We start from the raw sequence: 23,323 nt of genomic DNA on the forward strand, positions 1-23,323 counted from the left end.
GTATTTTGAAGCTCTGTTATTATATGCATAGACATTTAGGATTGCTATCTGTTCTTGATTAATTAACGCCTCTATCATTATACTTGGTAATAGCTGGTGATCAAAAGTCTATTTTGACAAAGATTAGTGAAACCACTCCAGCTTTCTTTTGATATTGTTCGCATGATGTATCTTCTTCCATCCCTTAGCCTGTCTGTGACATATTTAAACTGGATTTCTTGGAGACAGCATACACTTGAGTCTTGCTTTTTTAATACAATCTGACAGTCTCTTCTGTTTGATTGGGGTTCTTGGACCATTTAGTGTGATTATTGATAGTTGAGTTTAAATTTACAATCTTATTTTTTATTTATCATATCAGTACATTGCTCCTTTTCCTCTTTGAGTTTTCTTATTTTAAATTAATTGGATATTTTAATATTTTGTATTTTCTCCATTATTGACTTACTACATATGTCTTTTTGTTTTATTTTCTTAGTGGTTGGTCTAGTGTTTACAGTATAAAACTGTGACATCACAGTTTGCCTTTAAACACGACTTACCAGGTCAGGATTGGAGTGAGACCCTTAGGAGAGCAGGTTCTCATCCTTTGTGCTGTTGTGGTCACACGTGTCAGAACTACATGCGTCAAAAACACCACGAGATGTTGCTACTACTTTTCTTTAAACAGTTATCTTTCAAAGGACGTTTAAATGAAGGGAAATATCTTTTATGTTTATCTAAACAGTTACTACTTCTGGCTGTCTTCATCTCTTTATGTAGATCTACGTTTCCATCTGAATTCTCGTAGCTTTGGTTTATCAGAACAAGTCTTGTCTCCCACCTTCCTTTTCAAAAGATATTTTCAGTGGATATAGATTTCTAGATTGGCAGTTCTCCCCAGAACTTTGGAGAGGTTTTATTGTCTTCTGGCCTGCATGGTCTCTGATGAGAAGTCAGGTGTTACAGTATTCTTATTTTTTTTCTCTTTATGAGGAATGAGTCTTTTTTTTTTTTTTCTCTGAAGTTGAGGTTTTCTCTTTATCTGATTTTTAGCAATTTGATAAAGATGTACTATTATGTAGTTTTCTTTATGTTTCTCCTGATTGGAGTTTGATAAACTTCTTGGATTTGTGGGTTTATTGGTTTTACCAAATACAGAAACATTCTGGTCATTTTTTCTTCAACTATTTTTTTCCTGCCTCAACCCTCCCGGGACTGCAATTCCACTTAGGCTAGAATGCTGGCTATTCTCCCACAGCTCACTGAGTTCCATTGTTTGCTTTTGTTTCTTGATGTTGTTGTCTTTATTTATTTGAGTTCCATTTGCTCCAGAAATTCCATTTGGGTATTTTTTTTTTTTTGCAAGTGTTATTGAGGTGCAGTTTACCTCAAGTAAAACTCTCACTTTTAGTGTATAGTTCTATGAGTTTTATAGGCAGGTACAGTCATGAAACCACCGCCATAATCAAATTGTAGAATATTCCATCACCCAAAAGCATTCCTTCATGTCCCTTTGTAGTCAATCCCTTGTCCCCATCCCCAGCTCCTGCCAACAGAGCAATTGTCTGTCCCTGTAATTTTGGCTTTTCCATGATGCCATACCCTTGGAGTCATAAAATATGCAGCTTTTTGAGTCCAGGTTTCCATCAGTCAGAATAATGGATTTGAGTTCATCCATGTTTTCATTTCTACCAGTAGTTCTTTCTTTTTGCTGCTGAGTAAGGACGTACACAGCTGGTTCATCCATTTGCCACCTGCAGGACATGTGGGCTGTTTCCAGTTTGTTGTGGGTTTTTTTTTCTTTTTTCATTTATATGTAAAACCACTATAAACATTCACATAAAGGTTTTACTGTGAACAAAAGTTGCCATTGTTCTTGGACAAATACCCAGAAATGAGATTGCTGAATAATTGAATACTTACCTTCATGAGAAAGGGCCAAACTGTTTCCAACATGGCTGTACTAATTTTTACTGAGTTACAGTTGCTACAATGCTCACCATTAATTGATTTTGCTATTTGTTAACCGTTCTAATAGGCAGGGGTGCGGTCTCATTGTGGTTTTCATTGGCTTTTCACTCGAATCTAGTGCTGAGCATCTTTTTTATGTGCTTCCTTTTCATTAGTACATTTTCTTTTGTGAAACATCTCTTCAAGTCTTTTGCCCATTTTTAATTGGGTTGTTCTCTTAGTATTGAGTTTCAGATTTCTTTATATATTATAGATCCATTCCTTGATCAGAAATGTGTTTTGCAGATATTTCCTCCTAGTTTTTGCCCTGTCTTTTCATTTACTTAACAGCGTCTTCTGAAGAGCAGGAGATAGTAACCTTGACGAGAACTAATCTAACAGTGTTTTCTCTCATGGATCACGCATTTGGTGTAATGTCTTTGCATAACCCCAATTCACATGTATCTCCTCCCATGTCTTTATAGTATTGGGTTTTACATTTAGGCCTATGGTCTCTTTTTAGTTAAGCTTTGTATAAGGTGAACGGTGTGAAGTTTCTTCTGTGTATCTGGAAATCCAGTCTTCTAGAATCATGTGTAAAAAAGACTATCCCTTCTACACTGAATTGCCTTTAATCCTGTTTCGAAAATCATTTGGGCACATATGTGTGGGTCCATTTCTGAGCACTCTGCTGGGTCCTATTGGGCTATGTGTGTACACGTTCGCAGGTACTACACCGTCTTCACTGCTGCGGTTTTACGTACGGTGAGCCTTGAAATCAGGGAGTGTGCGTCCTCCAGGTCTTCATTTTCAAAATTCTTTCGGCTATTTGCTTTACCTTTCCATACAAAATTTTGAAGAACCATGGCCTTCTGTACAAAATCGTATAAAAATCAGGATTACATTGAGTCTGTAGACCCATTTGGATGCAACTGACAGTAATAGAGTCTTCTAATGTCAATATTTTATTTAGATTTTATTTGAATTCTCCAAGTGTTTTACAATTCTAAGTATACAGAATGTGCCTAATCTTGCTATTTAAATATATCATGGTTTTGGTGCTATTATAAATAGTATTTAAATCTCAGATTCTATTCGTTCCTGGCCAGTATATACAAAGATCTCTCTCACTATATGGATAATACAGAAAACATGAAATGTTTCTGGTAGGTTGTGTCATAGTGAAGTCAAATCCTAGGATACGAAACTTATTTAATGATCTGAACAGGGGATTGGTACTCTTTTCCTGAAAATACAGCCCCAATAGTAAATATGTTAGGTTTTCCAGGTCATAAGGTCTCTGATATAACTACTCAGCTACTACTTTGGCTGCTGTAGGTTTAACAAAACATAAATGAATGGCATGGCTGTTTTCCAATAAAGCTTTATTTACAAAAATGGGTTGCAGGCTGGATCTGGCCTGTGGATTGTAATTTGCTGCCTTCTGACCTAAACCAACTTTTTTGTTGTGCTGCAACCTCAGGGCTCTTAATGCTGGTCCATCCAGGTATCGGGAAGTAGATGAGCTGCAAGGGGTTTGGTCATGCTCTTATCTTAGATCAAACAGAGGCTGATAAGCCCAGGAGAGAAGGATGATTCAAAACTCATCAGGCTGTGACCCCGTGACAGGCGACACCAGGACACTGCGCACCACTGGCTCCAGGTCAGTCTGCAGAGTCCACAGCAGCAGCTCATACCCAATGCACACACGTGCGCGCACACACACACACACACTGCACCCATGCATACACTGCACACAGTTCACACATGCATGCACACTGCACCCATGCACCCATGGACACACGTGCGCGCACACACTTCTCAAGTCTCAGACTAAGGATGACAAACATATTTAATCAATGCCCAAAATACCTTTATATATGTATAAACAAGTTAAATTTCCCTTGACTTAAAGACTGCTATCACGGCCTTCCCTGCTTATCCTGGAGATGGGAACGTTGAGAACACGTGTCTGAATCCACAGGGAAGCAGCAGTGTGGCTGAACGCAGAGACAGGGCCGAGAGAGAGCCAACGCACAGGGTGGTCTTCTAAAGGACCTGCATTCTGACGTGGGATAAAGCCAGCTTTCCCTCCCTCCGATGTTCGGTCCTCTGCCCGAGCGCAAACACAGGTTGCGCAGGCGCTAAGAAGGACACGTTCCCAGGTGGGCCTCAGGCTTGGCTGGATCCTGAGCCAAGGAGGTGAGACGCAGGCCGCAGAGGCCACAACACCCGAAGGTCAGCAGAACGGAGGCTACACAATGTTTACTTGTTATTTTCCTTTCGACGAGGCAGCACCGTCTCCCGGGCAGGGATTTCCCAGTCCGAGGGCTACATTTGTCTCTGCTTGTGCTTCGGGTTGGTCTTGCAGTAGACGAACCAACGCCCGCGCCTCTTGACCAGGTAGCAGCCCTTGCACCGCTTCTTGAGGACGCCCTTGGTCTTGAAGCCCAGGGCTGGCTGCTGCAGGCCGAGTACCAGGCGCGCGGAGAGGAGAGCGGCCGCCGGGCTGGGGGGCGCACCGACCTGACGGCAGGCGCGCGGGTGGCACGGCGCGAGAGAGGAGAGCGGGAGGCCACCCAGGTGCAGCAGGGGGCCCACGGCGGAAACCACTTTCCTTAGGAGAGCGGTGGCCATGTCGCGGCTGGATCTAGGGAGAAACAGGAAAAGTTGTCACAGCTGCCGGTGGCTCCTGCCCCCGAGAAAACCTCCTTCCCCACGTCCCTGCCCTCGGGACACAGGCCGCGGGTCCGGGAATCTGCGCGACCCCCGGGAGGGCACGAGAGCGGCGAGCGGCACCGTGTCTCCGCCCGGCGCCGAGCCCCCCACCCGGCCGCCGGGGCCAGACGAGGCCCGCGTCCACGTGACCCCGTGGCGGCCGGGCCGCGGGCTGGAGCAGAGGGCACGAGGTCCAGAACAGTGCCCGGCTAGAAGGGATCACCCGTGCGGCCACTTCCCACCGCAGTGACCTCCGCCCGCGTCCCACCCGGGCAAGCCGAGGCCAGGGGTCCCCAGAACGCGCCCTTCCTGAGCCCGGAACCCCCGCCGCCTCCCCTGCCCCTCGGGACCCCCGGAACACCCCACGACCCCCACCTGGAAAGAGTGAGTCCAGGCCCGCCTGCAGCCCGCCTCGCCAGCCCCTGCGCCTGCGCCCTCGGCCGCGCCTGCGCAGTGGGGCGGAGATGCCGTCGCCCTGAGTGTCCGCCAGGAAGGAAGATGGCAGCAGGGTCACGTGGCGGTCCCCTCGGAGCTGGGCGCAGAGGCGGAGCCACGTGGGTGCGGGAGTAGCGGAGCGCCGGGTTCCTCCCCGGCTGCTTGCCTTTCCCCTCCCCGGTCCCCTGCATACCCAGCCCGCCCCCCACTCCCGGGACCCTGCGCCCTCCTCCCGGGACTCCCCCAGCCCTGTGGGCCACCGGGCGGCTAAGGTTTGGGGAGCGCTCCCGGGGGCGGGGGAGGGATGAAAAATGGGAACAAAAGTCGGTATTTTGAATGAAAAAGAAGTCACAACCAAGTAGACTTTTTAAAAATCTGATAAATATCAATGTCAAAACAAAATCTAGAAAAACCTCATGTTTGTATTAAGTGGACATCCTGGGAGAAATGTGGCGAGGCTCAGGGGAACGCATGGCAATAAGCCCTGCTTCTAAGTGACTGCAGTTAAATTTATTTCCTCCAACATACTTTCAAAGGCAGAGAAAAGTTAAAAGACACTGATGGCGAACACCCACGCACCCACTGCCCAGATTCCACAGTGAAATCGCCACGCATGTCTTTCCAGGCTGTGTCTGCGTGGACACAACTACTTTCCACGCACACGAAGGTGAGCTGCACACGGGGTGCACCTGCGCGCCGCCCTGGCACCGCACGCGCACCCCTGACCCGGCTGCAAGCTGTGGCCCCTGCCCAGGTGAGCTCGGGCCTGCCTCTGAGCATGCGTCCGTGGACACCTTTCCGATCCGGGAGGTATTCTAGGCACTGTCGCCTCTCATCGCCACACCGCCCTGGAGTCCAGGCTGTGGGTGCCCTCAGCTCCTGGGCAGTGGGATGCGCGACTCCACCCCAGCTCTGGGACTGCTCCCTGTGCCCACCGCCCTCGCCCATCGGGGGCTGGCCGTGAGCTGACCATCCCGACGGGTCTCTGCACAGGCCGTTTGGAGGAGGCCATGAGGGGCAGGAGAGAAGCAGGGCCGGGACCGCGAGCCAGCGTCCTGCTCAGGTGTGCTCCAGAGCAGCGGGCCTTTCGGGGCTAACCTGCATGAGGGATGCCATCGGCTGCGCTTTACTGGCAGTTTCATTGGGCTCTGCCGCAGAAACCCCAGAACCACAAAGAAATGCGCTCTGTCCAACATGATGTACTTCCAGTTTCCTCTAAGCAAGGACTCATCTCCAACATTCACAACATTCAACATGTAACTCCCCATGATTATCCGTTACCATCGAAGGTAAGCACTGCATCTTCCGTTTCCATCCTCCCCTGCCCTGCCCCTGGTAAGTGGAGCATCACTAAGTGCTAAGGTTGCGCGGAGCGTCCCCCCTTATCCGGGCTGAGGCCCCGCCCGCCGCTGCACCAGCCGGCCGCACCTGCCTGACCGCACCGCGCGTGCGCGCCTCACCGGGCGAGCTAAATCCGGGCCGAGGGGGTGTGTGTGTGTGGGGGCGGGTCCCTGCGGACGCCGTGCGCATGCGTCGGCGCTCGGCGCGTCGGTGCGCGGGGTCGAAGGTCAGCCTGAAAGATGGCGGCGGCGGTGACCTTCTTCAGGCTGCTGGGCCGGGGGGGCGCGGCGGCGCGGAGCCTGCCCGGGGCCGCCAGGTGCTTCGGGGTGCAGACCTCGCCGGCCGGGGAGAAGGTCACGCACACCGGCCAGGTAACCCCTGCGGCGCGGAGAGCGCCCTCCCCCTCGGGGCGCCCAGGTGGGCGGAGTCCCGGCTCGGCCCCCGTGTCCCCGGGGTCCAGCGCCCCGGTGCCCCGTGTGCCCCAAGCTCAGTGCCCGTGGTCCAGTCGCCCAGCACCCCGGTCCCTCCTCTTCCCGCGGCCCAGCACCCGGGTCCCACGGTCCAGTCCCTCGGGGCCCCGAGCCCCGTACCCGCAGTCCAGCCCCCCAGTGCCCCAGACGCCCCAGACCCAGCGCCTGCGGTCCCGTCCTCGGTCTCCCCCTCCGTCCGGGGCCCCGGGCCCACTACCCGCAGGGGTACCGAGGGGCTATCTGCAGCCACTGTGGCCTCATCCTCGCAGCGAACTCGGATACAAGACTGTTATCCCGGGGTAGCCCTTGGTTACTGTGGGGAGCACTCCGGTGGAGTCAGAAATGACCAGTTCTGTGCGTCCGATCTCCTCGTGTTTGTGCAATGTTGAATACCACATTGTAGTAACTCGAGGGTCCGCTGTCGAGTTACCGAAATACAAACACGGCGCTAGGCTGTGATCCGCAGCCCAAAGATGAGGGAGTGAGTACCTGTGTCGTTAGAAAAGGCCACGGAGCAGGTTCAGAGAGGAGGGGAGCTCCGGGGCCTCTGAGGTCGAAGGCGGGTGTCCCCCTCCGCCAGGACTGCGCTCCTCTGCTCCTTCCCTACCGTTTGCTACTTCCAGTTCAGACTACTGCCTGATGTCCCGTTAGGAATCCTGCTGAAAAATGCCCCGGGTGCGCAACTACACGTACTCCTGGTGTGTGTGATCGTGAATGGCCGGAACGTTAAGAAAACACTTTTCCTGAAACGTTTATGATTGGTATAAGATACAGCATCGGGCCGTAAAAAATCCCATACGGTCTTTTTCTTTTCAGGTTTATGGCGATAAAGACTACAGGAAAGTTCGATTTGTAGGTCGTCAGAAAGAGGTGAGTGAAAGGTCTAGCGAAAGAGAGGTGAGCTTTCTAAAACTTTTTATAACGAAGAAGAAATAAATACTAATCTGAAAAATTTAAGTAAATTCTCCCCAGATTGTGAGCACTTTAGAATCTCTGGAATTCTCCATTTCTTCTGCATGTTAAACATGTCTAGTTCTGTTTTGGTTTTTTCCCCCTGAGACATGTAACACGACATCTCGCGAGTATAGTTTTAGCTTACGTGTAAGTGGGCGTGACCTTTTCTTTCACTTCTGTGCCTTATACTTGCCAGACTCTCAGGTTAAAGCAGAGTCACATCAATGTTTTAAAATCACTCTTTCAGTCACTTTTTGGAGTATGTTTTCTGTGGTTCACAGCGTATAGATTAGCCTGGTTCTTTCAGGGTCTTTTTTTTTTGTTTTGCGGTACTCGGGCCTCTCACTGTTGTGGCTTCTCCCGTTGCGGAGCACAGGCTCCGGACGCGCAAGCTCAGCGGCCATGGCTCACGGGCCCAGCCGCTCCGCGGCATGTGGGATCTTCCCGGACCGGGGCACGAACCCGTGTCCCCTGCATCGGCAGGTGGACTCTAAACCACTGCGCCACCAGGGAAGCCCTTTCAGGGACTTTTGAAGACAGCACATGGGTGGGTCTTCCCTGAGTGGGTCTGAAACACCAGTGCAACCGCTGGACACTGGAATCCTTTCGCCTCGGTGGCCTGCGTTCTTCCCACTTCCTCTCTCCCGTGCCTGCCACCTCAGAGGGAGTCCTCACCGCCCTGGCTCAGGCCTCCCTCCACCCCTCCCCAGCAGTCACCTGGCATCACTTCTCCCCTTCAGGCAGCCTGTTGATTCTTCCTGCCACCCTCAGCTGTCCCTAAGTCGCATCTCCCCTCCCTTTGACCTTGGTTACGTTGTCCATCCCCAGGGTCTGGTTTACTACTTCCCACTTTGAGGGTGTCGTGGGGTGAGGAGTCTGGCCCCCTGGATGGAGCAGTTCCAGCAGGTGCGTCCTGAAGCCCTGGGGTCGACCCTGCCCCCGGCTTTCCATCTCAGCCTGTCACACTCCTCTCTCCTGGGAATTCTACCGTGGCTTCTGGTTTCTGATTGCCCTCGCTGGGGACAGACATCAGGGAGCAATTTAAACACCGAACCAGACATTCCAGAGTTCGTGAGGCCAGTAACGTGTGAATGGAGGGGGCAGTGCTGGTGATGTCGCCTCGCTCAGACCGTCAGCTCACCACAGTCCTGAGCCGGCTGCAACCCTTGACCTCCCCGCTCGGGATGTCTGGGGCCTTTTCCTGTCCGAGATCGTGAGCGTCCGGGGGCCCACGCTCATGTAAGGTGCGCAGCAGGTCTCTCCGGCTTTCATTCTTGCGACAAAAGTTTGGCGTTCAGTAGTATTTGAAATTTTTTCGGTTTCCAAGAGACTGTTGTTTTAAAAGCCCTTTAGGCATGCTGCAAAGTTGCACAGAGAGTAGGAGCTCCTACATCCCTCCCCCCTCCACAGCGTCCCTGTGATTCTCCTCTTGCCTCAGTGCGCTGCCTTTGTGAGAAGCGACAGGGTTGCACACTTGCTGAGTGCTGATATGTTGTGTTAACTCAAGTCCTCAAGTGGTTTAGGTTTATGTGGTAGGCTCACGCTTGGGGTCGCATGTTCTGTGGGTTTGGACAGGTGCATGGCGTCTCGTATCCACCGATCTTACTGTCTCTACGGTTTCATTTGGGTGAATTTTAAGAAGTAAGCTGAACGTGCTCTTAGTCTGAGGAGCGAGGAGAGCAGGAAGCTGGGCGGTCGATCCGCCTTCGCAGGAAAGGTGGGAAGCGTCCGCGTGTGGCTGCAGCGAGCCTGCCCTGGAACCCACGGCCCTTGGCCTAGGGCCGGCCTTGTGGAGAGGAGATGCTCATGCAGAAGGGGGCCCAGCCGCCGCCCCCGGGGAGGGGCAGCCGTCGGCCTGCAGTGGTCCTGTGTCACTGGAGGGGCTAAGGGCCCAGCCGACCTCCTGTTCCTCTGCGGCGATGGAAGTATTTTTGTTACTTCGCGGTTACACACGTGGAATTAAAAGCCGATGTTTCTTGCCCGTGAGTGACGGGCGCCCGCGGCATCCTCAGGCGGAGGTGGTGCTGGGCCCGGAAGTTGGTTAGCATGGCTGTTGTGCCGTGTTTGTCGGTCGGGTGGACCCTGTGGGGCTCCGTTTTCGGGGCGCGGGGCCCCCGGGCGTGGACAGCAGTGGGGACAACACAGCCACGTGTGTTCCGAGGGGGCTGCACTTCCTCACTCCCTGCTCCCTTTCCGGAAATAGGAATCCCAGGGAAAGCTTTGGGACGGCATCATCTCTAGCCGACACAGCTTTCCAAAAGCAGGAGTGTCACCCCCGCTCTGCGGGCTCAGGATGTCAGCACCGCTGGGTGTCTCGGTGGCAGCGGGTGGGCGGGCTCTGCTCCGCGGTCGGTGCTCCTGGGTGCAAGTGGATTGGGCTCAAATTGTACTAAACTAAGGGCCTCTCCCGCCGTTGTTTGTGAAGATCGATCCTTGTTCTCTTCTCTTCACTGCAGCCTCGGGCCCCTCTGGGTGCACGTGGGGTTCTGGGTGCCAGAGCGGGGAGCCACGTGGCCTTGGTCCTCCGGGCCTGACGGAGCACAGCGCTTCTCACCATCGTGATGAGCAGATACTGGGGTTACTCACGGAGCCAGAATCACAGTGACCTCGGGCAACGTTTACACCCCGAGTGTCTCGTCTGCGTGCTTGTCCGCAGAGGAGTCTGGAAGGGGGAGAGCGGGCCCCACCGCTGCCCGTGTTTGTCCTCTGTTACCGAGTTCCAACCCCGTGGACGCTTTGGCCCCCAGAGATGGGGACCTTCGAGATGATCTTGCTGTTTTGCACCCTGAGTGTGTCAGCTGGGGTGGAATCCCGCAGCCCCATCAGATCAGGTTGGGGTCTTCGTAGGTCCAGCCGCTGCCCGTAACGTTGGGCTTCTGCCGGGCCATGCGTGGCGGTTCCGGTTCTGGTTCCGGTTCTGGCTGCTGTGGGTGAGCATCTCCAGCTTCCTCAGCTCAGACGACATTCTGTGCCTCCCAGCTGAGTACCTGCCCCGAGAGAAGCTGGCTCCCCGAGGAAGGAGGAGCAATACGTCGCTCTCTCCCTGCATTTACCAGCTTGAAAGTCATGAGTTGATTCCTTCCAGTGAGGAAGGCAGTGGATTTAGCGCATCCCCGTGGAAGCGCGGGGTCAGGCATCTTGTGTTTCCGTGCTTCGTGGTTATGGTGCCGTCGTTGCTCCAGTGTCCCACGTGGAGCAGCCCTTGTAGTCCGAGGCTGCCTTTCCCTCCGTCGCAACGTGGCTCAGCCTCATCTGTACGTTTCCTGCTCGGGACCCCGAACCAGCTGTTAGTTCAGAGCCCGGTCCCCAGAGGGAAGTGGTCATGGAGACAGCGTGGCTCCTGGCCCCGGGTCGGCTGCTGCTTCTGGTCTTTTCCAGCAGATAGAGTAGAAGAGCATGTGTGTGCCTGTGTGTCCATGTGCAGGTGTGAGAGGGAGGGTGGGGCAGGGCCAGGAGAGAACAGGCGACGCTGCCCGCGGGGCGGGATGTTAACAGGGGAATCCAGGTGGAGACAAAGCAGAATTCTTTGCATTGTAATTCTCGCAGCTTTTCTGTGAGTTTGAAATTCTATCCAAATGGAAAGTAAAGGTGTGTGGACATGTTTGTAACTACTTGTGTATTTTGAGGATCTGCACTGATAATATTTGAATGAAATGGTACAGAACGTGCCTTTGCTGGCAGTGTGTGCGTGTATGTGGGGGGCGGTCTACGTTGATTTAAATTCCGTGAGAGCGTCCAGTGTTTGTGCTTGTCTGTACGAGCTTCTCCTGTCTGTCTTTTTCCAGGTGAATGAGAACTTTGCCATCGACCTGATAGCAGAGCAGCCTGTGAGCGAAGTTGGGAGTCGAGTGATATCGTGTGACGGCGCGGGGGGGGCCCTGGGCCACCCCAAAGTGTACATAAACCTGGTAACGTGCCATCCGTCCCCGGACCCCCGTCCTCCTGTCCTGTCCTCACCCCGCTGGCCTCACCCTCTCCCACTCGGCCTTGCCCACAGACCATACGACAGGGGCTGGACACAGGGCGTGTCCAGGGCAGCTTTGACTGTGCCGTGTGTGCAGCGCCCTTAGTGTCACCAGCACTGCTTTCCCTCAGGCTTGTAGGCATCTGTCTTTCCCAGGGAACCCTCGTGTCGGTGCCTGTGTGATCGTTTACTTTGTTGATAACTACACGCACAGAGCCTTTGAGAAGGAGAACAGTACACTGGCTGTTAGAGCAGAGAAGGATGCCTGGGGATAAAGCTCAGGTGCACGTGGTGTAGCGACAGGGCAGGACCCACCGCCGCCCCTGCTGCTGTGTCCGGGCTGGACCCCACCCCTGAGGGGTGGGCCTCTGCTCCGCGCCCCACCCTCCAGCCCTTCCAGGCCCCTTCCAGGCTTGGGGACCGAGCCGTGTGTTCCAGGGCAGGGAGCCTGCATCCCAGCGAGTCTGGGTGGAGCAGGCTGGACCCAGGGCCTCCGGCACAGCCACGTCCTGCGTCAGCAGTGACCCCGGAGCTCCGTGGGCGCCCCTGATTGGCTGTGTATTTCCAGTGTCTGCTTTTAGCGTCTGAGGTCTACCTGTCTCTAGATTGACGTAGAGTACGGAAATAGGAGCTCTTTCCCTTTGAATTTTCCAGGACAAAGAAACGAAGACGGGGACGTGTGGCTACTGTGGCCTGCAGTTCCGGCAGTCCTGCCACTAGGGCCGCGTGGGCAGCTCGGTGGCACGGACTCTGTCTCTAGTGCCGAATAAAGGGTGTTGTTCTCTAGGATGCCGCGCACAGCTGTTTCTGTCACACAGGTTCACTTAGGACTGCGGCTTAAGGTGGCGCCCCCTCCCGGGCCCCTGCCACATGCTCCTTCCACCCGCGGGACCACAGCGGGGGGCTGGAAGAATCCGGGGGCTGGGGACAGGGGGGACGTGGCTGCTCGGGGGCTCAGGCTCCGGCCCAGCTCCAGCCCCGTCACTCATCTGCTGTCACTCTTTCTGTCCATCTGATCCTCAGGCTCCGTCTCGTGTCTTAAATCCCAAGAAGTTAAGTACCTATTTGAAGGTGTTAACAGTCACATATGGTCCAAATCAAGTACAATTTGTGTATTTAAAACAGTAGTGATTACAATGTATTGTAACAAAAATAAAAATGAATATTTTGCGGGAAGAGAATGGAGGCTTGGTGGGGTGATGGGAATTCCAGGAGGAAAAAGCGATGCATGGGGGGCGCGGGGAAGCGACACCTACACCAGAGAAGATTCCTGAGCTGAGGGAGAACCCACAGATAACAGGGCACACCAGGTGCTCAGCAAAACTGGTGAGAAGAGACACAACTGGGTGCATTCTGGTTATAAAAACTAAGTTGATGAAACTCTAAACTTTATGGAGGCTAGAGAGGACAAGACCGTTACAGCTTCCGGATGAAAGGAGAGATGATCATAGTGGCAGAGTTACCGGAAGGGCGTCCGGCATCTCACCTTCAACCCTGGAAGCTGGACGTGGTAAGTGGCTCCAACAGTCAGGAATCCTGGGCACGACCAACGTGACATACACTGGCAGAGGAGCACTGGATGTGGAGAACTCAGGGAGCCATGCCTGGGCCCCAGCCAGCCCGCAGCAGGGGAGGCGGGGGCCCCTCGGCCTGAGCCGGCTGACACGGAGCGGGTGCGGCCCCGAGTGCAGGGCATGCTCACCGAGGCTCTCGTGGAGCCGGAGCTGCAGGCCCAAGACCTCAGGTAGTGGACTTGGGGGCTGGCTGTGCAAAGCAGGTCTGCGAGGTGGGGGCAGGGTGGGAGGAGAAGGAGGTCGGGGGTCCTGGGGGTCCCGTGGGTGGAGCGGGTGGGGATGGAAGGAGTCTCCAGGTCTCCGCTGGTTTCTGGAAGTGTCTCACATCTGCTCACGAGGAGCGGGGGCGCAGTACGCCAGAGGCGTGTTGAAGGCTCACACCCACCGGGGGTCTGCGCGCCTCCCAGTGTTCTCCAGCTTGGCGCCCTGTTTAAGGCGCTGCATGAGGCTCTGCTGTTAGTTTCTGCGGCTCGCCTGTTCACTGTTCCGTCTCTAACAAGACATCTGCCTTTGAGTCTGCTCTGCCTGTGCCTTATGGGGCCACAGCTGCTTCATTTGCTTAGTATTTGACGTTAATTTTCTTAGTCCTTTCTTCTTCACCATTAATGTGTCTTTATGTTTTTATTGTATCTCCAAATATTATGTCTCCAATATACTCTCTAATATATAATATATTGGTACTTGGTATATTGTATACCAAATATACTTAGATTTCTTACCCAGTTTAAAGTCCTTCATCTCCTAATTGGACATTTTAGTCCATTTCTACTTAGTGTAACAGCTGACGTCTTTAGATTTAAATCCACCATCTCATTCTGTCCCATTTGTCCCAGCTCTCCCATGCTTCCCTTTCTCCTTTACATGAAAGGATTTATTTTTTCACTCTCTTTTCCTCTAATATGGTACAAGTTGATTTTTCTTCAAATCAAAAAAGTCATTTGAAAACGGGAAAATAATGGCAGATCATAAGATTTAAAAAATTCCTAATAAACCAAAATACAGGTCAGTATGAAAGACACCCAATTTTGAGGGAAAATGGGAAAAGGCATAACAGACACTCTGTAAAAGAAATAACAGAGGGCCAGCGCATGTGCGTGTACAGACAGACCCCGGATATCTGATACAGGGCCAGACCCAGGGGGCTCGGCTGCACGTGCCCAGGGGAGTGAGTTGTGCACCAGAATGGGAAGGTCCTAAGGCAGGGGTCCCCAGCCCCTGGGCCACAGACCGGTACCAGTCCATGGCCGTTTAGGAACCGGGCCGCACAGCAGGAGGTGAGCAGCAGGCAAGTGAAGCTTCCTCTGTACTTAGAGCCGCTCCCCGTTGCTCGCATTACTGCCTGAGCTCCACCTCCTGTGAGGCCGACGGCGTTAGATTCTCGTAGGCGCGAACCCTCCTGTGAACTGCACACGCAAGGGATCTAGCTTGCACGATTCTTATGAGAATCTAATCCTGATGATCTGAGGGGGAGCTGAGGCAGTGATGCTAGAGCTGGGGAGCGGCTGCAAATACAGATTCTCATTAGCAGAGAGGTGTGACTGCACAGAGACCATAATCAACTGCTTGCAGACTCATATCAAAGCCCTATCAGTGAGTGGCAAATGAAAAGTCTCAGGCTCCCACTGATTCTGCATTATGGTGGGCTGTGTAATTATTTCATTGTATGTTACAATGTAGTAATAATAGAAATAAAGTGCACTATAAATGTAGTGTGCTTGGATCATCTCAACCACCACGCCCCGCACACGTCCGTGGACACATTGTCTTCCATGAAACCAGTCCATGGTGCCAAAAAGTTGGGGACCGCGGACCTAAGGTGTCGATGCCAAGTGTGGAAAAGGTACATGCAAGGATGTTCATTTCACACTCGGCAAATTACACAAAAATGTGGGCCTGGTGAGCGAGGGTCTTTTCTTTATATGTAGATAGTATGAAGCCATTAGAAATGATATGGGTCATAGCAGCACTGTTCACAGTAGCCAAGACATGGAAGCAACGTAAGTGTCCATCGACAGGCGAATGGATAAAGAAGTGGTACGTGGATACGGTGGAATACTACTCAGCCATAAAAAAGAATGGAATAATGCCATTTGCAGCAACATGGATGGACCTAGAGATTTTCATACTAAGTGAAGTAAGTCAGAAAGAGAAGGACAAATATATTACTCATATATGGAATCTAAAATATGACACAAATGAACTTATTTACAAAACGAATAGACTCAGATGTAGAAAACAAACTTATGGTTACCAAAGGGAGGGGATAAATTAGGAGTACGGGATTAAAATATACACACTATATAAAGTAGATAAACAACAAGGTATACTACTGTACAGCACAGGGAACTATACCCAATATCCTATAATCAATAATGGAAAAGAATATGAAAAAGAACATGTACGTATATCTGAATCATCTTGCTGTACACCTGAAACTAACACAACATTGTAAATCAACTATGCTTCAATTATAAAAAAGAAAAAAAGGTCCTTTTAGTTCTGTCCCCTACAATACAGCAACATTAGGGAGAGTTCACAGTGGTGTCTGGGGTCATTTCTGCAGTCCTGGGGTAACAATCTCTTTCCCTCCTCCCATATCTCAGCTTACTGTTTCTGCTTTTGCTAACGCTCTGTGCACTAAGTTTATGAAACAGAATCTGAATGGAGAGAGGAGCAGTCGGCAGGTGGAGAGCTTGGCTGGGTCTTTTCAGTGGTGGTCACAGAGTGGCTGCCGTCACGGCAAACTTGCCACACGCGTGTGCTCAAGGGACCCTCCGGCTGCCGTCACACAATCAGGTTTAGAACGATTCCCTCAGAAAGTTCACCATCACTGAAGTAATAAAACATTTACATCGTAAAAATAGATATGGGTCGGTATTTATTGCCGTGGAATACTGGCCGGCTCTACAGTAGGTAGAACTCATTTGAAGGAGCTTCTCTAACACCAGCAAGCCATTCGGAATGAGATTTGGGTGATCTCTACTATCCGTTGTGTACTTTGAAATTTTTATGATAAACGGGTCTTAAGATCCTAACTATTCTGTTTCCATGAAAGAATCTCCATGGGGACAAATACCGACATAATGGGCTGGAGATTACAGAGAAGAAATGCACGTGCAGCTTCGGCTTCCCGGTACTCACAAAACCCGGTGCAGCTGCGGCCATGCATGACGTCCCAGTTTCACCGTCCTGACCTGCGTCCTCAGACCCCATCCTCAAAACCCCTGCGTCCCGACCCAGCCTCCAAAATGAGTGCCGGGGGGCAGCCGCTCCCACAGCCAGTGAGCTGCGCCTGCGGGCGAACCCAGGAGCCCCACCCGGGCGGGGCAGGGGTCCTGGTGACATCATCCCCAGGGGCGAGCCCGGCCCCTCCCTCCTGTGACGTGCAGGGCCGGTCCAGGCTGAAACCACAGTCAATTCTCAGCACAGCCCAGAGGGAAAAGGCAGGGTCTGATTCTGGGGGAACCCCTTACTCAGGCCCTCCTTCCGAAAAACGAGAAAAAGCAGGACCCTCGGACACCTACTACACAGGTGGGGTGGGTCCGGAGGCGCTGCCCCGGTTTGGAGGGCAGATGGGAGGCTGCAGGTGGGGAGTGCCGCCAGAAGGGACTGCAGTCTTGCAGATGGGTGGGCATGGCCGTGGTCTGCAGGAAGGAGGTGGGGGTGTCACCTGCCCAGCGGACCTGAGGAGGGAGCCCAAGTGTTCGGGGAGGCGGTACCCGGTGAAAGGGAGCAGGACCCTATGGGGCTCCCCAGGACAGACCTCCCCGCCATGTCCTCCACCTGCCTCGTGCAGAAAAACTTTAGTCAAAGAAGAAACATAATCAGAGAAGTGAGAAAGTGCAGAAGCAGAGAGAAACAGACGGGACAAAACAATAGTAGTTTTGTTAGTGAAAGTCAAGGACCTTTAGGGCTAGAGAGAATATTCTGAGCCCTATCCTGTGAGCTGTCCTATAGGTACTGAAACCCCACCAGGTGGACGAAGTTAGCTACATGATGGTCAGCCTGTAGCCGTGACATAAGCTGCCACAGTTACGCAGACTGGTCTCAAGGAAATGGGAACAAACTGACCCTGGGACTGAAGACTAAATGTACTTAAAACAATCAAGAGGCTGCCGGTCAGACCACCGATGACCAATTTCAAGACGGCTGTCAGAGCTGACTGTGCTGTTTCTGCACGTAGCCCCTGCCCTCCGTCTATAAAATCTCTTGCCCCCTGGTTGTCGGTGGGGAGGTGGCCTTTGGACATGAGTCCACCCTCTCCCCTGGTTGCTGGCCTCAGAAATAAAGCAAACTTTCCTTTCCTCAAACCTGCCTCTCGAGTACTGGCTTTCGAGCGCCAGCAGCTGGACCCGACTTTTGGTAACACCAGCAGGACTATTTTCCCAGACGGCGCTCTGTCCCCGGCTCTAAGTGGCCACCGCACTCCTCAGGGAGGGCCGTCCTCCGTGAACCCGGACTGACGTCAGTGGATGCTGCCTTTTTACGCTGTTTTACTTCCCCTAGTCTCTTTGTCCCTGACTCCCTGTGGGTCACCCAGCAAGCGTTAGACCTCCGTTTCCACCGACCGCCAGTTTTCGAGCGCGTCTCTCGGAGCAGCTCTTCCCGGGGTCACTCCGGGTGGCGTTGTGCGCGTGTTATGAGCGAGCTGCGGTCCCCGTGCTCTCCGAGCCCCTGTTGGGGCGTGTGCCCTGCAGCTGGGCAGGTGGGAGTCTTGCCCCGGCCAGGTCTGTGCTGGCATGTGGGCTGCGCCATCTCGCTGTTCAGCTCTGTGTCGGGGCCCCGGAGGCGAAGAGGCCGCCCGGAACTCCGTGCCGTTCCTCCGGGGGCGGAGCGCCCGGCTCCCCTCCCCTCGCAGAGTCTCCTGGCCTTCGTTCGTGCGGCGCATCCAGGGTCCCCAGCTGCACTGAGCAGGACAGGGAAGTACGGCCACCCCACCGTCCCGGAAGCGGAGGGCCACACCGCTCCCTCGTAAAGGAGGGACACCCAGTGAGGACGGGCGACGCCTGGGCCTTTGGAAATGACCGCTTGGTTGTGGGCCGGGCCTGGAAGAGGCGGGATTGGATGACCTGAAACGGAGAGGTGGCCAAGGGGATGGGGTGTGAGAGGCAGCCCCAGAGCGGCCTCAGGGCCGGGAGCGGGCGGGGGGCTGTACAGAGCGCTCAACATCAACGAAAAAGCACGGCCCGCCTGGCGCTCGGCCCTCGACGGGGAGGGATGAAGCCCCCCGCGGGGGCTCCCTCCCCCCAGGCCTGGGCGAGGGCCAACTCGCAGGCTTGGAGCCCAGCGCTGAGGAGGGGCAGGTGGCAGGGGCGTGACAGCCACACGGTCACCTGCGTGGCGGGACTGTCCCCGCTGGCCCCGGCCGTGAAGGGGATGCTGACCGGTGGTTGACGGAGGGCAGGGCTGCGGGGCGGGCGCCGGGTCCCTGAGCAGCTCCCTCTCTGACTCTGGTGGGTCCCTGAGCAGCTCCCCCTCTGACTCTGGTCCCGGCCCCTGCACAGCCGTCTCTCCTCGGGGCTTGGTGGCTGCCACCATGCAGACACACACAGAGTATGGAACGTGATGGCCCCACGGATCGAGTGCAAGGATCGTTTTCTAACGCCGAGTTCTTTAGCAAAGGGAACCTCTAGCCACCTAATTTAAAGTTTCTCCGGGGAATCAGTACTGTCCGCTGGGGGAGAGAGGAGGGCTGTCACCCAGAGCGAGTTGCCTGCCAGCGTGCGGTCGTCCTTCTCCATTTTCTGTCCAGACGTGGACGCACATGGCTTTCAGACGTGAGGACCTCAAGGCCGGGTGAGAGGCAGCGGAGCGCACGCGTGGCCGCCTCCTTCTGGGGTGCGAGGGCCTCGGTCCCGGGGGGAGCGTGGGCGGGCGACGCGGCTGGCTGGGCGTCAGCTACAGAAACGTGCTTCAGGGCAGAAGCTGTCTTGGGGCGGCTGAGCGTCTCACCCTGGCATCCGTCCCTCGAGCTTCTGGCGGCGGGCGGGACAGCACGCGGCGGGCAGGACGTGCGGGGGCATCTCTGCACAGGCCAGCCCCCACCCGAGGCGGCCGCGTCTGTCTGCCGGGGTCTTGGAGGTCCTGGGTCGCCGTGTCCGCTGGGCCTGAGGGCCAGGACTGCCAGCCTTGGACGGGAGCCCGTCCTTGGGGGACAGCGCACCCTGACTTCTTGAGGGTCACATTGCCTCTCGTCTCTCCTTAGGGGTCGAGGACTGGCTTCGTTGAGGCTACGAGTGGACAGGGCGCCAAGGCCAAGCGTCCCATGCCAGTGAGAGTGGACCCGAGAGAAGTGGGGGGCAGGGGGCCTGGCTTTGAGGTCAGACTGTCCGCGTGGGGACCCCTCCAGCTGCTCACCTGTACACAGCCGAAGGCCTCTCTCTGCAGCTGGGGGCGCGGGGGTGCCCCCGAGTCCGGGAGGGAGGGACACGTGCCAGCAAAGGTGTTTCAGGAACAGACAGCGAGCTGGGGCAGGAGGACCTGGACTGAGAACAGGTGTCAGAGCGGCGGGGCGCAGGTGTCTCCTCTGAGAACACGTCTGCACGTCGGGGGGTGGGCAGCGCTGGAGGGGCCGGGGACAGAGAAGGCTGGTCACTGCGTGGGGGGAGCTCCCGTCCCCAGAGGGCCCTGGTCCCCGGGACCCCCCGTCCCCAGAGCGCCCTGGCCCCCGGGACCCCTCGCGCCCGCCTCCCCGTTACCCGAGGAAGCCCCTTCTTAGCGTCTGCTCGTTTTACAGCTCAGGAGTCAGGAAGACAGAGATAAACACCTGATTCTCTACGTGGGATGCTCTTCAACTCCAGATTGTCACTTGGGTCGTGTTTGCCCTCCACCCCCTGAAAGCCTGCAGCATCGGAGCGCTGCCTTATGCTATAATCCTTGAGAGTTTTCCCTGAAATGGGTATTAATTTCACTGTGACAAACTTAAAGCAGAAAACCATTTGTGGTTTCGTAGTTTACAGACAGGGTGAAGGAAGACCCCAGAGCCATCCCAGAGTCGGCCTTTCCCCGACGGGCAGTGCCGTGCTGCCCACAGCCCCGGAGATGGATCGGGGGGCAGCTCGGAATGGGGAGGCCTCCAGCCACGGCACGGAGAGCCTCTGTGATGTGGTCAGAGGAAGGAACTTCACTTAGACTCGGTGAGGTGCTCAGCGAGGCGCCTGGCCGTGGACTCACCTGCTCACCCCGTAGGGTCTCCCAGTTCTGGGCCCTAGAGGCAGCCCCTCCCACCAACAACCAGAGCAGCTGTGTAAACATCGTCATCGCGACCTGAGAAAAAGCAGGGAGAGAGGAATGCAAATCGGTCCTTCTCGCGAAAGGCAGGTGCAGGGAGCCCCCGCGGGGTGGGGGTGGATGCCCTCAGTCAGCCTGAGGACCGGCCGCTAGACAGGGTCTGAGTGTGGCCGCCGCCAGCCCGGCCTGTCCACCAGGGGGCAGTGGTGCATAAACATGGGCGCGGTTCCCCCGGGTTGGGCCCTGGCCTGTGACCACAGAGCCGGCAGCCCTTTAACCGCCGAGACCCCGACAGGTCCGCGGCAGGGAGGCCAAGACCATGCGGAAATGACGCTGCCTTTCAAGCCCACCCGGGGAAGAGGGAGGGAGGATTGGGGTCACGTCCTGTGAATCCTTAGCTCCATTCTGCGGACAAAACCACCAAGGGCCCTGCAGCAGGCTGGCCCCTGGCCTTGACCCCAAGGCCACTGCGGAATCCCTCGGTCCCTCATCTGGTGTCCTTCATCTTGGACGTCCCCCCAGAGCCATCTGGCGGGACTTGCTGCCCCCGGGGAGGTTTCCCTCTGGCCAGGAGAGCAGCACGGCCAGTCTAGTGGGCCGTCGGCAGGGAGGTGACTGCAGAGAGACGGCCGGTGGGCTGAGGCTCCTGCGAGGCCACGGCTGCGAGGGGCTGAGTTTCCACGTGCGCACAGCCGCCGCCTGGTGTCTTAGCCCAGAAGCACCTCCTTACCTGAGGGTGATGGGCCTGGCCTAGAAACGGCCTCGCCAGGCCAGGAGCCCCCGACACGACGGTGGGACCTCCTGCTGGACGGGCTGGGCTGCTCTCGCCTTTGCTGACCATTGAGCATATTCTTCAGGCGTTTCTCACAGTTCCGAGCTGCTGACACTCTGATCCTCGGGGGGTCTGGCTGGTGGGGTTTGCTGGGATGGAAGCTGGGTCCCTGGCGGCCCTGCGTGACTGATGGCCGGGCCCTCGTGCCCGGCAGACGCTCTGTCCTCACGCTAAACTGTGCCAGGTTCCTCAGAGGCTAATATCAGTATTGCAGTACTAATTTATTAGACACGGGGAGATTTTAAATTTCATTTTTGTGCAGTTATTTAAAATTTAAAGTGATAACGTCTAACCCAATTAAATTTCAGCTGATCACTCTCCAAACGCAGTCTTATAAAATATGAATTAGTCTTATAACAGCTTAATCTCCATGTAGATGACCTGCCTTTGGGGTTGTCCGGTCACAAAGCAGACCTTAGGAAATAAAGAAAGAAGATGGAAACCAGGAAGATCCAACGCTGAAAATTATCTCAACCATCCGACTATCTGGGACTATTTCACGCACATCAAATTCTGTCTCCTGTTTTGTAATAACTACGCTTTTTAGTTTGACCTTCCTCTTTGGGGATTTCTGGCATCTTCATAATTTAGAGGCTCCAGCGGAGAGAGCCTGCCCCGGCCTCTCGGCAGGTCACCGGGAGGCAGCCTGCCCCAGCCTGTCACCCCGTGGCCCTGCCTCCCCACCGGTTTGTGCGTGCGGACCCACCAGCCCGCCGACCTCCGACAGTGAGACTCCCTCTCCAGAAACAGCACACGTGGCCCCTCTTGAGGGCCTGGAAATCCACCTGATCCCACCAGGCGGGGAAGCCAGCAGGACCTCCGCCCAGACCCTCGACGAGACGCCAGGAGGAGCTTGGCGCCTGGGTTGGGGTCAGGACAGGACTGGAGGCCCGGCGGGCTGGTGACCAGCTGGGACTGGGCACCTATGTGGGTCCCGCTCCCTCATCTGTAACACGCAGGTCATAGAACCTTCTCGGTAGGGTGGTCTGGAAGCTCAGAGCCGGTGCCACCAGTGGGTGTGGACAAGGGACCCAGGGCTGCAGTACCTTCACCCGCACGTCCGCAAGTGGCAGGACCGGGGTGGCCCCGGGCGTGGGGGGCAGGGAAGTTAGGGCACCCGATGGGGCAGTAGGAGTCCCCTCAACTGGAAACTCAGAAGCTTCAGAGCTGGGAGGAGTCAGTTCTCTGTGGATGGTGACTTTGCCCAGAGCACCACGGAAACTTGGCGGCCAACCGAAGGTTCGGGGGTTAAGTTGTGCTCGGGATGTAGCCTCAGAGGGCCACGGCCGGGCCACAGCTGCCCCGCCTGGCTCTGGGGGCTCCAGCCTCTGGGGGCTCCAGTCTCAGCCACTGACTTTGCACCTGCGGCCCATTTAGAGACTCAAATAGGGATCTAGTCAACATTTAATTGCCATTTTACTTGGATTGTGACGTTACGTGTCCCCTGATTTGACAGGCAGGTTGGTGGGAGATGGTCCGGGCTTGGCTGGAGCTCGGAGGGCAGGGCGCAGGGCCGGGTGTGGGGGGTTCGCTCTGTAAGGGCCGGGGTTGTCTCCCAGGTGTGGCCATTGCATCCCTGGCGCTGGGACCCGCAGCGTGCGGCGGCCCTGGACCTGCTTCTCTCTGCCCTGGCGTCCTGGCGCCCTGCGGCCACCTCCCTTGGAAGCTACTGGGGGGCCACCAGACCTGGCACCGCGCCCCACTTGGGCCGGAGCCTCCTTCGTTTGGTTCCCGTACAGACTGACTCTTTTGGTTGGATCTAGTTTGAAGAAGCAGTTCCTCTGCTGACAGGAAGTTGGAAAGCTGCGTTTTACGTTTCATTTTGCTTTTATTGTTTATAAAAAGGAAAAAGAGAAATTGCTGGTACAGGTGG

The 23,323-nt window shown here is 55.0% G+C and overlaps 2 protein-coding genes across 4 annotated transcripts; one reads left to right on the forward strand and one right to left on the reverse strand.

Moving 5' to 3' along the window:
* Positions 1 to 3,783: 3,783 nt before the first annotated feature.
* Positions 3,784 to 6,576, reverse strand: MRPL36 (mitochondrial ribosomal protein L36). Of its 3 annotated transcripts, none has more exons than XM_067730331.1 (2): positions 6,514 to 6,576; positions 3,784 to 4,582 (listed from the first exon to the last, which is right to left on the reverse strand). In XM_067730331.1, exon 2 carries the CDS (start codon positions 4,567 to 4,569, stop codon positions 4,264 to 4,266), a length of 306 nt encoding a protein of 101 aa, XP_067586432.1. In that variant the 5' UTR covers positions 4,570 to 4,582; positions 6,514 to 6,576; the 3' UTR covers positions 3,784 to 4,263. The 3 variants fall into 3 exon arrangements, with proteins under 3 accessions (XP_067586432.1, XP_067586431.1, XP_067586429.1); XM_067730330.1 differs by lacking the exon at positions 6,514 to 6,576 and adding an exon at positions 6,184 to 6,455; XM_067730328.1 differs by lacking the exon at positions 6,514 to 6,576 and adding an exon at positions 5,026 to 5,155.
* Positions 6,577 to 6,630: 54 nt separating this feature from the next.
* NDUFS6 (NADH:ubiquinone oxidoreductase subunit S6) lies at positions 6,631 to 12,600 on the forward strand. The gene is made up of 4 exons (XM_067730332.1): positions 6,631 to 6,797; positions 7,713 to 7,766; positions 11,636 to 11,758; positions 12,469 to 12,600. The coding sequence occupies exons 1-4, from the start codon at positions 6,666 to 6,668 to the stop codon at positions 12,532 to 12,534; spliced, it is 375 nt and encodes a 124-aa protein (XP_067586433.1). The 5' UTR covers positions 6,631 to 6,665; the 3' UTR covers positions 12,535 to 12,600.
* The last annotated feature ends 10,723 nt before the right edge of the window (positions 12,601 to 23,323 follow it).

The sequence above is a fragment of the Pseudorca crassidens genome, chromosome 3 (genome assembly GCF_039906515.1).
Source record: "Pseudorca crassidens isolate mPseCra1 chromosome 3, mPseCra1.hap1, whole genome shotgun sequence".
Lineage (NCBI taxonomy): Eukaryota > Metazoa > Chordata > Mammalia > Artiodactyla > Delphinidae > Pseudorca > Pseudorca crassidens.

Bases quoted from the DNA above. Each gene is read 5' to 3' on its own strand.
- MRPL36 (XM_067730330.1), bottom strand. From the start codon at position 6,353: ATGGGGAGTTACATGTTGAATGTTGTGAATGTTGGAGATGAGTCCTTG. The intron at 4,583-6,183 runs GTTAGCCCCGAA...GTTTCTCCCTAG, and splicing joins CGATGGCATCCCTCATGCAG to ATCCAGCCGCGACATGGCCA.
- NDUFS6 (XM_067730332.1), top strand. From the start codon at position 6,666: ATGGCGGCGGCGGTGACCTTCTTCAGGCTGCTGGGCCGGGGGGGCGCG. The intron at 6,798-7,712 runs GTAACCCCTGCG...TTTTCTTTTCAG, and splicing joins AGGTCACGCACACCGGCCAG to GTTTATGGCGATAAAGACTA. The intron at 11,759-12,468 runs GTAACGTGCCAT...TGAATTTTCCAG, and splicing joins CCAAAGTGTACATAAACCTG to GACAAAGAAACGAAGACGGG.